The following is a 13,271-nucleotide window of genomic DNA, read 5'->3' as shown; positions in this document are numbered from 1 at the left end:
AACTCCCGTATGTTGTCCTCTGGGCTTCATATATGTGCTGTGACATGTGTGAGCACACACACACACACACACACACACACACACACACACACACCAGTAAATGTGATCCTATAAGAAAGAGAAGGTAGATCAGAGAGGAGTTAGAAGGGTAGGAGGTAAATATGAGCAATGCACCTTATATGAACTTCTCAAAGAATAAAGCATGGTTCAAAAGATGGGACAGCAAACCAGAACACTGCTCTTACAGAGGACCTGGTTTGATTCCTAGCACCCACATGGTGGCTCACAACCATCTTTATCTCCAGTTCCAGGAATTCACTCCTCTTTCTGGTCTATGTAGGCACCAAGCATACATGTGATGTGTATACATACATGCAGGCAAGTATTCATACATATAAAAAAGAAATCTAATTTTCAATGATACACACAGAAGTCCTGTCTGAGGCACTGCATATGGCTCACTGACAGAAGCACAAGAAGACCACTCGTGGTGGTTTGAGGGAGAAAGGTTACCAGTAGGCTTGGATATTTGAACACTTGGTCCCCAGTTAGTAGTGTTGTCTGGGGGAAGTTGTGGGATCTTTAGGAGACGGAGCCTGGCAGGAGGAAGGACGTCACTGGGGCAGGCTTTGAGTGGGCTTGCCCACTTTCTGTTGTCTCTGCTGCGTACGTGCATTTGAAGATGTGAACACTCAGACTTCTGTTCCTGCCATGCCAGCTACTTGCTGCTATGTCTCCATCATGAGGGACTCTCATCCCTCTGGAACCAGACGCCTGAACAAACACTTCCTTCTATAAGTTGCCTTGGTCATGGTTACCATGGTTGCATGGTTGGATTCAGAGCTAACCTTAGGACAATCTTTGCTTTTCTCATTCCAAGAGAACTGGCACACTCACTACTCTGTTTGACCAGGCTGCCCACTCCACTGGCACTCATTTCTGTACTAATGAACCCAGTGCCCAGGGCAGACTAAGCAAGCCTGATGCCAGTTAGCTCCACTCACCCCTACTTACAGTCTACCTTGCTCTCCTTCAAAAGAAATCGGCGTTTGGTAACTTTAAACAGAAGAAAGTCAGTTTCTGTCTTCTGCCTCTGCTTGAGTTGGGTGTCTCACAAGATGCAGAGACCCTGACTCAGAAACCAAAGGGACCCTCAGCCCACACAACCCATACAACCACCTGCTGTCAGGCCAGATGCTCTTGGTAACCAGGGCTAACAGCACTCAAGAGAAACGCAGGCTGAAGAGCCTGACACCCAACAGACTGCAGAGACAGCTGGGTCCTTACCTCCTCGGCGGGCAGAGCACACTGCTGCACAATGTATTCAACCATCACCTCACCTCCAGGCTGCTCCAAGTAGCCATGGTGGGCCATGGCACTGATCACCTGCACCACGGCCCGTTTCACCTGCCCAGAACCACGAGAAGGTCAGGAAGGGCCACAGGAGCCACATCTGCTCCTGTGCTACATCTGCACCCACACCTGCACCCACAGCTGTATCAGCACCATACCCATGCCCACATACACCTACACCACACCTGTACCCACAGCAGCGCCTGCACCTGCACTCACACACATCAGTGTGTACACACACACACATCAGTGTGTACACCTACACCACACCTGTACCCACAGCAGCGCCTGCACCTGCACTCACACACATCAGTGTGTACACACACACACATTAGTGTGTACACCTACACCACACCTGTACCCACAGCAGTGCCTGCACCTGCACTCACACACATCGGTTTATACATCCACGCCCACAGCTGTACCCACAACTGCTGCAGGACCTAACACCTGGACGCTTGCTCAGCTCTCAGCTCTCAGCCCTTTGGTCACTAGTGACACGTGCAGCTCTACAAGGGAAGGCCTCAGAAGTCACCCATCTCACCAATCGCATCCTCTATGGGCTTTTCCCAAGAACCCTGACCTCCGGCTTTACCTCCCACCCACTATCTAGGTGCATAACAGAGCGGTCCCATCTGCACTGCTCATCTGGACCCAAGCTATAGGACTGGTCTCCATCAGGACTGGCTCCTTGGGTGACACCCATGTTTCCTAGGATACATTATGGACCTGGGTGTTAGACCGTCCCCCAGGCAATGTTTCCCAGACCTTTATCCATCGCCCAAGCATTCCTAGTCCTGAGGTTGCATGGCCAACCTGATAAGCCCAAATCAGCAACATTTACTCAGAGCCAGTGTGTCCTCCAGCGCACTGACCCTAACAGATCTGGCCTTTGACCCCAGCCTTAGCTTGCACAAGTCTCCCAGGAGCCTGAGAAGCTTCTGCTTCCTGGAATGTCACATCCAGCACAGCTGCCCCAGGGAAGCTCAAGGAAGCGTCCTGAGATTCTCTCCTGATATCCCCACACCTGGTCATCTAATGTGGCTATGGGAACGGGTGGGCCTGGGCTGGTGGCCATCTGCCCAGGCTGAGCATGCATGTGCTCACTCCGTACTTCTAACGTCTCATTGTTTGGACCCACAGTGAGGGAGTGTACAGGTCAGGAGGCTGGGATTTGCGTTTGTGTCAGCAGCTCCTGAAGAAGGAACAGTAGGACACAGGCGGTCCCTGGAAGCTGCCAAGCCAGCACAGATGTTGCCATGCTCTCAGGAGGGGTTCGGGTCCTGCTGCCTCTGAGTCAGCCGGGCCTGCTCACACAGTAGTGCTCAGAAGGCTAGGGAGGCCGACCTTGCCCAAACAGCAGTCTAACCTGTTTCCTGGGCTCCTGGAAGCCTTGGGATATCCTACTTGGAAAGAGTGTGCCATGATCTGGGACCAGGGTCATCTCCCTCAGTCAAAGGCTAGAACTCAGGTGGGGACCTACAGGCCACATGGTATCAACCCTGTCCCAAGGGCTCTTTCCCAGATGATTGCTGTTGAGATAAGGTCTAGTTAGTAGCCCAGGATAGCCAGGAATTCCTATCTCGGGCTCCCAAGTGCTCAGCTCCCCAGCAGACTTAAGCCATTCCTGAGATTAAAGTAGTGAGTGTACCTGCTGCCTGCGTTCTCTGAACCCTTCTCATGAACGCTGGGGCACTGGGCCTATGACAGGCACCAGCCCTCAGGTGGCTTAGGCTCGTTAATGGTTCACTAAGACAGTGTGAAAGGGTGGTCTCTCTCTGACTGCTGGCGCCTAGAGACTGCTAGGATAGGAACCGACAGTGCTCTGGCCCCTCTTCTGTTGGCTGCTCGTGACAAGCCAAACAGCCCGGTCTATCCCAACGATGCTCCAGGCTAACTCCACCTTTACCTTATCGTTGGTGTCCAGGAGAGGCAGCCTCATGGAAGAGAGGATAAAGGGCTTCTTAATCTCCATCTGAGCGGCTGCAAGAAACAACCAAGACTGCTCGGTCATCCTATCCACATCTACCTTCAAGTCCAGGCCTCAAAGGATCTGGCCTCACTTGGTCCTCATGTAGAAGGAGAAATGGGCACAAGCCCACTGCTCTGAAGGAGAAAAACAATTCCCCAAATAACATTATACCTAATTCAAAAGCTAAGAGAGATTTTGAATCCTCTGTAGGGTCCTTGTGCATGAAGAACTACTACGCTCTCTAATCCTGGGAGGCTGAAGCAGTGTTCTGGGTGGAAACCTTGCAAGGCTAGGGGAGGCACAGAGCAGTTCACTGCAGATTGAAGGGACCAGGGAAATGCCTTAAACAGGAGCCCCGGACGAAGAGAGCTGAGGCATCTGTCCTATCTTCTGCCCACTGCTGAGTGGTGCCTGACTCTGAGAGCGCCCAGATCTGTGAGTTTTTACTGCATGCTCAGCCCTCCCTACCAATTAAGCTCGCCTTACCACACGTAAAGAACATCCTCTGGCTCACTCAGGAGAGGCCATCATGAAGGCACAGTACCAGTAAGGGGTAGAGGAGGTGCTGTGTGGGGCCCAAACCAGCACCTCGGGGGCAGCCGCAGTGTAGAATACTGAGGCCACTAGGAACAGAATTCAAATTCTGCTCAGATTGTGTCTTCTCCAAATCCCATCCCTCTTTCCTATGAAGTATTACATCATGGTGGCGTACAGATTTTGGATACACAATCAAGGTTCATTTCTCAACCCATGGCCTAAGCAAACGATGAACAGGATGATGAATTTAAAGGGGATGGGAGGTGCTGGAGGGATGGCTCAGTGGTTATGGGGTGCTGGAGGGATGGCTCAGTGGATATGGGGTGCTGGAGGGATGGCTCAGTGGATATGGGGTGCTGGAGGGATGGCTCAGTGGATATGGGGTGCTGGAGGGATGGCTCAGTGGTTATGGGGTGATGGAGGGATGGCTCAGTGGATATGGGGTGCTGGAGGGACGGCTCAGTGGATATGGGGTGCTGGAGGGATGGCTCAGTGGTTATGGGGTGCTGGAGGGATGGCTCAGTGGATATGGGGTGCTGGAGGGATGGCTCAGTGGTTAAGAGCAAATACTGTTCTTCCGGAGGAATGAGTTCATTTCCCAAACCCCACATCAGGTGGCTCCCAGCCAGCTCCAGGGAAGTCAGGCATCTCTGGTCTTTGTGGGCACTTACTCATGTGTACATCCCCACAGGCCGACATACACAGCTATAATTGAAAATAGATGAAAAAGAAAAAGATAAAAAGCTAAGGTGGGGGTGCAGCCAGTAGCTCAGTGAGTGGAGGTGCTTGCCATCAAGACTGGTAGGTGAGCTCCATGCCTGGGACCAACACGGTAGAAGGAGAGAGCCAGTTCTTGAAAGCTGTCCTCTGATGCCCCCGTGATGTGATGGGCACTCACATACCCATAATAAGGAAACTGAGTAATTAAAGGAATGTGACTTAAGCACAGCATTTTAAAAAGCTAACTGGTTGGTGGCTGAGGCAGTACAGAGAAAAGTGGCTCAGATTCTGGGGAAGTCGCGCCAGTGGTGCTGTGATTGAACTGGTTGTCAGTCACCAGTCTGCTTGAAGTCTGGGTGTTTCACACACGATCCAGACGAGCTGCTGCTGCTCTGCGGGCTCCTTCTTGCTGAGAACCAGCAACATAACCTTTTATGCCTAATGCGTGTGTATATGTGTGTGAGTGTGTGTGTGTGTGAGTGTGTGTATATGTGTATGTGTGTGTGAGTGTGTATGTGTGTGTGAGTGTGTGTGTGAGTGTGTGAGTGTGTGTGAGTGTGTGTGAGTGTGTGAGTGTGTATATGTGTATGTGTGTGAGTGTGTATGTGTGTATGTGTGTGTGAGTGTGAGTGAGTGTGTGTGTTAGTGTGTGTGAGTGTGTGTGAGTGTGTGTGAGTGTGTGAGTGTGTATATGTGTGTGAGTGTGTATGTGTGTATGTGTGTGAGTGTGTGTGAGTGTGTGTGTGTATGTGTGTGTGAGTGAGTGTGTGTGTTAGTGTGTGTGAGTGTGTGTGAGTGTGTATGTGTGTATGTGTGTGTGAGTGTGTGAGTGTGTGTGTGAGTGTGTGTGTGAGTGTGTGTGTGAGAGTGTGTGTGAGTGTGTGTGTATGTCTGTGTGTGAGTGTGTGTGTGTATGTGTGTATGTGTGTGTGAGTGTGTGTGTATGTGTGTATGTGTGTGTGTGAGTGTGTGTGTATGTGTGTGTGTGTTTGTTTGTTTGTTTGTTTGTTAATATAGGGTTTCTCTGTGTTTGTTTGTTTGTTTGTTTGTTTGTTTGTTAATATAGGGTTTCTCTGTGTATTCCCTGGCTGTCCTGGAACTCACTCTGTAGACCAGGCTAACCTTGAACTCCGAAGTCTGCCTGCCTCTGCCTCCCAGTGTTGGGATTAAAGGTGTGTGCCCCCACCAGACTTATCTCCTAACACTTAAGATTGAAAACAGCCACTAAGTGCTTGGCTCCGAAGCACAGACACTAACACTGGAATGATGCCCAGAACACTAGCCTGGCCCCTGTGCAATGAGAACACTTAAATTTGTGAGCCGTGCTGTATGTTTGTATGTCTGTACAGTGGATTTCACCTTTTGTGATAGATTTTACATGGTATTATGAATGGCTATCACTGGATGTGATACACACCTGTAACCCCAATGCTCCGGAGGAAGCGGGAGGATCGTGACACCAAGACAGCTGAGGAGGCTGACACAGGAAGCTAGTGTGTTCAAAACAACCTCTGCCCCCTCTGGAGCCCCCACAACAAAGCTGTTCAGAATCTTGGCAGAAATAACATAAAATACAGAAAAAGGAGAGGTCTGTAAAAGCTCAGACAACAGAGATTCTAAATCTGCCCCAAGGCAAATCGTGCAGTATTTAGAAGATGTTGAAGAATAGTCATGACCTTAAAACTGAGGTGGGGACTGGAGAGATGGCTCAGTGGTTAAGAGCACTGGCTTCCAGAGGTCCTGAGTTCAAATCCCAGCAACCTCATGGTGGCTCACAGCCATCTGTAATGAGATCTGATGCCCTCTTCTGGTGTGTCTGAAGATAGCTACAGTGTACTTATATATAATATAATGAATCTTAAAAAAAAAAAAAAAAGCACTAGGGTTCGATTCCCAGTACCCACATGTCAGCTCACTACCATCTGTAATTCCAGTTCCAGAGTATCAGACACACTCTGATATAGGCATCAGATATGCAAGTGCCACGCAGACATACATGCACACAAAACACCCCCACACATAAAAGAATTAAAACCAAAAAAGCAAAATCTTCAAAGGCACAGTGGGTGGTTGCAAGCCTCCGATCCCAGCACTGGAGAGGCAGATCTCTATGAGCTCAAGGTCAGCCTGCTGTACTTAGTGAATTCCCTGTCTCAAAAACACAAAAGCAAAAACAAAAAACAAATTAAGCATCGCTAGCCTCTGGAATCTGGAGGTGTGACTCATAAGGCTAAGAAATTTAAAATTAACCCGTATCCCCTGTATCCTAGCTGAGACTCTCTGAGATTCCTAGGGTTTCGGGTTTCTCAGGGATCAGCGGATGACGGTCAGCTTTCTGTTCCTGAGTTACTGTCCTGTTCCTATCTTACAGGATGAAGTCCACAGACATGATGTAAACCTGAGTTGAGAGCGCTCCCTAGTGTTAAAAGGGACAACATAAGGCACAGAAAAAGTATGTCTGTGCTCCGTCCCTACCCGTCTCGGGATTTTACTGATTTGGGCAACCTTGGGGAAGATGGTTTGTTTTGTCAGTCTGGAACGTATAACAGCTAAATAGTGGCTTGCTGCAAAACAAGTTACTCTGGCCAGGATGCAAAGGACTGGCTTCATTAGGTATCTTGGAAAAACAGAATGTATTAGGGCAAATGCATACCTACAACCTGTAACTCTGCTCCCAGACACACAGCCCCTAAGCGTGCACAGGGAAAAGACAAACAGCAGCGGTCTTCATTAGAGTAGGAAACCGAAGAATCCACTTATCCCTTGCTAACAAATGAGTACCTTGGAGATTAACGCACTATGGATTTCACAGAAAAATAAGCCCAGATACAAGATGTTCCACACTGTGCAATTTCTCTTTCCTTATACAACGTGCACAACAGCAACACCTTCTTGTGCAGGAAGCTACCGTTCCTGACTGGCAATGGCCCCTGGGCACCATCATCTACAGAGAGATCTCAGACAGTCAGGACTATAAATTAATTAATTAATTAATTTTAAGGTATCCAGTCAAACATCACTTGTCCAGTCCTGAATGTTGTACACCTCAGTGAACTTCTCCACAGTTAGAATGGCCATACTGAAGCCATGTCAAAACCACCACCACCAACAAAACAACCAAACAAAAAAACAACCAAACAGAGTTGGGACTAGAAAAATAACTTACTTTTTATACACCCTTTCACAATTCACGTGTCCTTTCACCTGGATTCCAATCCATTGGTGAATTCTCAAATGTAAACACACATGTGCTGATGTATGTATGTGTGTGTGTGTGTGTGTGTGTGCGCGCGCGCGCGCGCGCGAGTGCACATACACTCTAAAAAAATGCAACCGAGAGTCTACTTCTGGTGCCTTAAACCACTGCCAGGAAGAGCCCCAGGCAGTACCTTTCTGAACTCCATATCTAATGCTACCCAATGTGACCCCTGGTCGTCCTTTCCTGACCTCTGACAGAGCATGAATGGAATTCACCAAACCATAAACCCACGTGTACAACTATAATTACCTTTATGAAACTTATTGCTAATCAAACAAGTCTCCCTTAAAAGCAGGAAACTGGGGGCTGAAAGTGCTGCTCAAAGGTAGAACACTTGCCCAGCATGTGTGGAACCCCAAGTTTTAAATCTGCCATGTTTGGATGGGAATGGCCCAATAGGCTCATATATTTGCATGCTTAGCTCCCAGTTAGTGGAAAAGTTTGGGGATGATTAGATGTGATTAGTTGAAAGAGGTGAGTCACTGGGGGCAGGCTTTGGGGCTTCTAAAGCCCAGGCCACTCCCAGTTATCAAATATCTACCCATGAGCACTTGCTCTTCATCGTCCCCCACCTCCGAATGAACCTCCTCTTCTGGTAAGTTACCTCGGTCGGGATGTCTTATCGCGGCATTGACTAAAACACAGTTCAACTGTGAAGACCACCAAAAACAAATATACCACTAAAAACAATCCCAACTGGGATGCTATGTTCATCCAAACGATGGACATCTCCCTGGTCCTATCGCACAGTAGCCATGCCACAGGTGGCCAGCGTCCACACGCATGGACAGGGGGCCAGCCTGCAGGCACAGGGGACACTCACCAGCCGAGTTGACGATGTGTCTCAGGATTTGCAGTGTACCCACGCGGAGCCTCTCGTTGTTGGTGTCCAGCCTGGGCAGTAAGAAGGCCAGCAGACGGTCGGGAGAGCAGCAGGCTGTGGGGCGACACGGGCATCGGATACTACTGTCTAACAGGTTCTGCTCCTTGCTCCACACCTGCACCCTGAGCCCGCCAGGACTGGGTCTGTTCACCTTGGTCATTCTGTTGCTGGAGCTTCCCAGGACAGGGAAGGCAAAACACTCTGGGGGATATGGGAGCCTAAACTCCCCGGTCATCAATCTCCCAAGTGTTCTCTTTGAGTGACTGTATAAAGTGAAGGGACAGACTAACACAGGGAACTCTAACAACAAAGAGCTGGCACCCCATGTGAGACACAGATTTGAGGTCACCAGGACCTGTGGGCTCATTCCAACTTAATTCATGATGAGCCACAAGGGACCCCTCAGAGACAGACCTCTAACCTGGACCTCTATCACTGCCAATGGGAAGTTTTTGGAAATTACCTTGGTGAGTTCTCTCACCTTTGTGAACCAGTGTCAAGGACAGTAAAATTGGCCTTCCTTCCCCCGATACTCTGGGCCAGCTGAACCAGTCTCCTGGCCTTCCCTCCCTCCAAGCCCTAGGTGGGTGCTGATGCCAAGTCACAAGCCTCTGCCTGACCTCAAGCTAGCAAGCAGGCTGAGACAGGATACAGGCACCAGGGACAGATCTGGTAGACCAGGCTCTGACTGATCTAGACCACTAGGCTCCAGAAGACACACTGAAAGATGCTGTAACTGGAGGGTCAGGTAGGGCCAGCCTGATGGACAGTCAGGCAGCCATGTGCAGGGATGCGAATCAGTAGGCTGTGGATGAGGAAGGGATGTGTGAAATGGGAGACAGAAGCCTCTAGTGGAGAGAAGCAGAACTATAACACACATTTCAATGAAGATCAGGTTCTTGCGGGCTGTAACCAAGACCAAGACTCTGCTAGAGGCCAGTGGTTACTGACCTTGGAGTTAACCCCTCCTCAGCCTGGGTCAAGAAGCCATTACCCTCCTCAAAGAGGTCAGCTGACCAGGCTTGATGCCCATGACTGTAATTCTGGCATTTGGGAGCCTGAGGCAGAAGGATCATGAACTCAAGGCCAGCTGAGCTAAAAGGACAGTGAGAGCCTCTTGGTTTTGTGTTGTTTTTAATAAATGATAATAGTTATCATTATAGTTATTATTATTATTATTATTATTATTATTATTATTATTATTATTATTATTATTATTCTCGGCTCAGATACGTCCTCTGAGGCTTCCTTACACAGAAGACAGCACCAGAGCCTCCACTCACCCAGCACCGTGAAGCAGCGAAGCACCTCCTTCTGGCTGTTCATCACCAGGGGGCTGGAAGACTCCACAGGCACACAGATCTGCTCCGGGAGACAGGACAGTGGTTAGGTGACAGACTCGCTGTCATGTCAAGGTCCCGCTGTGCAGCAGGTGGGTGGCTCTACCTCACCTGGGGGCACTGGAAAGGTATTTTGTTGTTGCTGTTTTTGTTTTTTAAAAAAATTTTAGGGTTGGGGATTTAGTTCAGTGGTAGAGCGCTTGCCTAGGAAGCGCAAGGCCCTGGGTTCGGTCCCCAGCTCCAAAAAAAAGAACCAAAAAAATTTTTTTTTTTAAAGGGAGACTGGAGAGATGGCTCAGTGGTTAAGAGGTCTAGCTGTTCTTCCAGAGGTCCTGGGTTCAATTCTCAGCACCCAGCTCAGTTTACAACTATAACTAGAGTTGCAGCAGACTTGAAGTGGGTGTGAAATCCCCTTAGACAGTTGTGAGCTGCCATGGGGGTGGGTACTAGGAATCAAACCCAGGTCAGTCTTCAAGAGCAACAACTATCTTAACCACTGAACCATGAGGCTGTAACTGACCCTTGGGTCTCAAGGAAACAGATCCGGGCTTCTATCAGCAATAGAACAAACTCCAGGTGATTGGAAAAGTTGCTGAACACCAGCCATTTCTAGAATAAAGCATTCATTCATTCACAAAAGGAAGGAAAGAGAGGAAGGAAAGGAGGGAGGAAGAAAGGAAGGAGGGAGTGAGGGGGGAGCATGATGGTTTTTTGTTTGTTTCTTGAATTATCTCTTGCCTCCAAAGAGATTAAACTCTTGCCAGGGTATGCAGCCAAGTCATTCACATGCCTTGAGATCATTTAAGACTATGTGCTTAGGGGTTAGAAAAACAGCTCAAAAGTTAAGGGCTATAGTGACTCTTCCAGAAAACCAAAATTTAATTCCCAGCACCCAAACAGTGGCTTACTGTAACTCTAGTCTAATGGGACTCAGCGCCCTCTCCTGGTCACCATGGGTACTGCACATATCTGGCACAGACATACATGCAGGCAAAAACACTCATAAACAAAAAATAAAATATATAAATCTTAAAAATGTTTTAGTTGGGGATTTAGCTCAGTGGTAGAGCTCTTGCCTAGCAAGCGCAAGGCTCTGGGTTCAGTCCCCAGCTCCAAAAAAAAATGTTTTAAACACTCATACTCATTACAAAAACAAAACACTGTGATCAATGAACTATACTCAGCCTGTTTAACCTGCCTTTACGAGAACAATGTGACCAACCTTACCACCTTGGATTTCCTGTCATCAGCTTTTACAACCCAAGATAACATACAGCTTTAATATTAAGCTATATACTCTTCCCAGACCCTGACCCAGAATAATGTTATCTTGTGGTAATCATTTGTTGAGAGCTGTCAACAGGTTGACAGTAATCTTAAACAAAACAAAAAACACAGAAAGTGACATGTGGATATAGGCTGACAACATCTGTGTGGTTTGGGTGCTAGTCAGTGTCAGTAACTTCTTCTTCCCTTGTAAAACTGTCAAAGATTTCTGTAAAAAGAAAAGTCCTTTGACCCTCCCCCCACACTATTTTTTCTGCTGTTTAATAAATACAGAGCAAAGAACTTTATTGGGGACAGACACAGAGCAGAAACACACACCAGAGAGGCAAAACCAAAGGTGTCAGGGTCATATCAAACACACACAGCAGGTAGGCCAGTAAGCACAGACACTCAAATAGATAGACGACACGGGGGAAAAAAAAGTAGAGAATTCAAACTTGGATTTGCTCTTGTTCAAACTACACCAAGAAAAAGTTTCTGTTTTCATTCAAAACACACACAATAAACTTTTTTTTAAAGATTTATTTATTTCATGTATGAGAGCACACTGTAGCTATCTTCAGACACACCAGAAGAGGGCATCGGATCCCATTGCGGATGGTTGTGAGCCACCATGTGGTTGCTGGGATTTGAACTCAGGACCTCTGGAAGAGCAGTCGGTACTCTTTTTTTTTTTTTTTTTTTCGGAGCTGGGGACCGAACCCAGGGCCTTGCGCTTCCTAGGCAAGCGCTCTACCACTAAGCTAAATCTCCAACCCCCAGTCGGTACTCTTAACCACTGAGCCACCTCTCCAACCCCACAATAAACTTTTTAACAAAGGAAGATTTGTCCATTTTCCTGCAAAATGCATGGTTCTGTTGTGGTGTTTTTTTTTTTGTTGTTTGTTTGTCAAGACAGGGCTTCTCTGTGCAGCCTTGGCTATCCTGGAACTCACTCTGTAGACCAAGCTGGCCTCGAACTCACAGACCTGCTCGACTCTGCCTCTCAAATGCTGAGATTAAAGGTGTGTGCAACCACACCCAGCAATGATTTTTTTTTTTTTTTAAGAAAGTCTCCTTGAGGGGTTGGGGATTTAGCTCAGTGGTAGAGCGCTTGCCTAGCGAGCGCAAGGCCCTGGGTTTGGTCCCCAGCTCCGAAAAAAAGAAAAAAAAAAAAGAAAAAGAAAAAAGGAAGAAAGTCTCCTTGAGATCCACCAAGGCCACTTCCGTCTTCCTACTCTGAACCACAAAGTTCCACAGATTCGTACTCCCTTGCTGGGGCACACTGTGTTCAGCAGCTTTCTCCATCTTCCTGGCCCACAGGGAAGATGCCCAGCCAGATGATCTCTCCTGCAGTAGAGTCTTGTGTCTCAGGACACCCCATGTCTCTCCTCTCTTGATCGGTTCCTGAGGTGACCAGGCAGCCTCAGGCCTCTGCTTACCACTACCATTCAGTGGCCATGCTAAAACTCCTCAGGACCTCCTGGGCCAACGCTCAGTGCCACACTCTATCCTCGGAGTGCCCATGCCTGCTGCCCCTATCCAGGAGTTCCTGTAAGCAGGGATTTGAATGAGACTACTCCCCACTGGCTCATATGCTTTACTTCCCAGTTGGTGGAACTGTTTGGGAAGGATTAGGAGGTGTGGCCTAGTTGGTGGAACTGTTTGGGAAGGATTAGGAGGTGTGGCCTAGTTGGTGGAACTGTTTGGGAAGGATTAGGAGGTGTGGCCTTGTTGGATCAAGTATTGTCTCTGAGGGTGGGCTGTGAGGTTTCAAAACACTCACACCATTTCCAGTTAGCTCTCTCTGCCTTTGTGATGGCCCATCATCTCGGCTGTCTACTTAACTACATCTGGAGCCAAGTAAAACCTAAGCAACTATGACTGGAGATGGCTCAGCATTGAGAGATGGCTGCTCTTCCAAAGGACCTCGGTTCAATT

At 48.3% G+C, this 13,271-nt stretch overlaps 1 protein-coding gene and 1 non-coding gene across 16 annotated transcripts in view; one reads left to right on the top strand and one right to left on the bottom strand.

The window, feature by feature from the left end:
* The window catches only part of Mroh1 (maestro heat-like repeat family member 1), a 73,457-nt gene that overhangs the window by 28,391 nt on the left and 31,795 nt on the right, over positions 1–13,271 (bottom strand). For 14 of the 15 annotated variants that reach the window (XR_005487519.2, XM_039080541.2, XM_039080551.2 and 11 more), the window contains 4 exons: positions 10,008–10,086; positions 8,665–8,778; positions 3,263–3,336; positions 1,288–1,407 (listed from right to left, as the gene is read on the bottom strand). Coding sequence is in view for 14 of the 15 variants with exons in the window: in XM_039080541.2 (XP_038936469.1) it covers positions 1,288–1,407; positions 3,263–3,336; positions 8,665–8,778; positions 10,008–10,086 (387 nt within the window). In the remaining variant the exon portion in view is untranslated. The remainder of the gene's footprint in view (positions 1–1,287; positions 1,408–3,262; positions 3,337–8,664; positions 8,779–10,007; positions 10,087–13,271) is intronic. The other variant, XM_039080545.2, reaches the window with a different exon arrangement.
* LOC120093924 (U6 spliceosomal RNA) lies at positions 5,811–5,917 on the top strand. Its single transcript, XR_005487638.1, has one exon. It is a non-coding gene; the product is annotated as a U6 spliceosomal RNA (small nuclear RNA).

This window comes from Rattus norvegicus, chromosome 7 (genome assembly GCF_036323735.1).
Source record: "Rattus norvegicus strain BN/NHsdMcwi chromosome 7, GRCr8, whole genome shotgun sequence".
Taxonomy (NCBI): Eukaryota; Metazoa; Chordata; class Mammalia; order Rodentia; family Muridae; genus Rattus; species Rattus norvegicus.
Note: the sequence above shows the minus strand (reverse complement) of the source record. Positions and strands in the feature narration are given on the sequence as shown.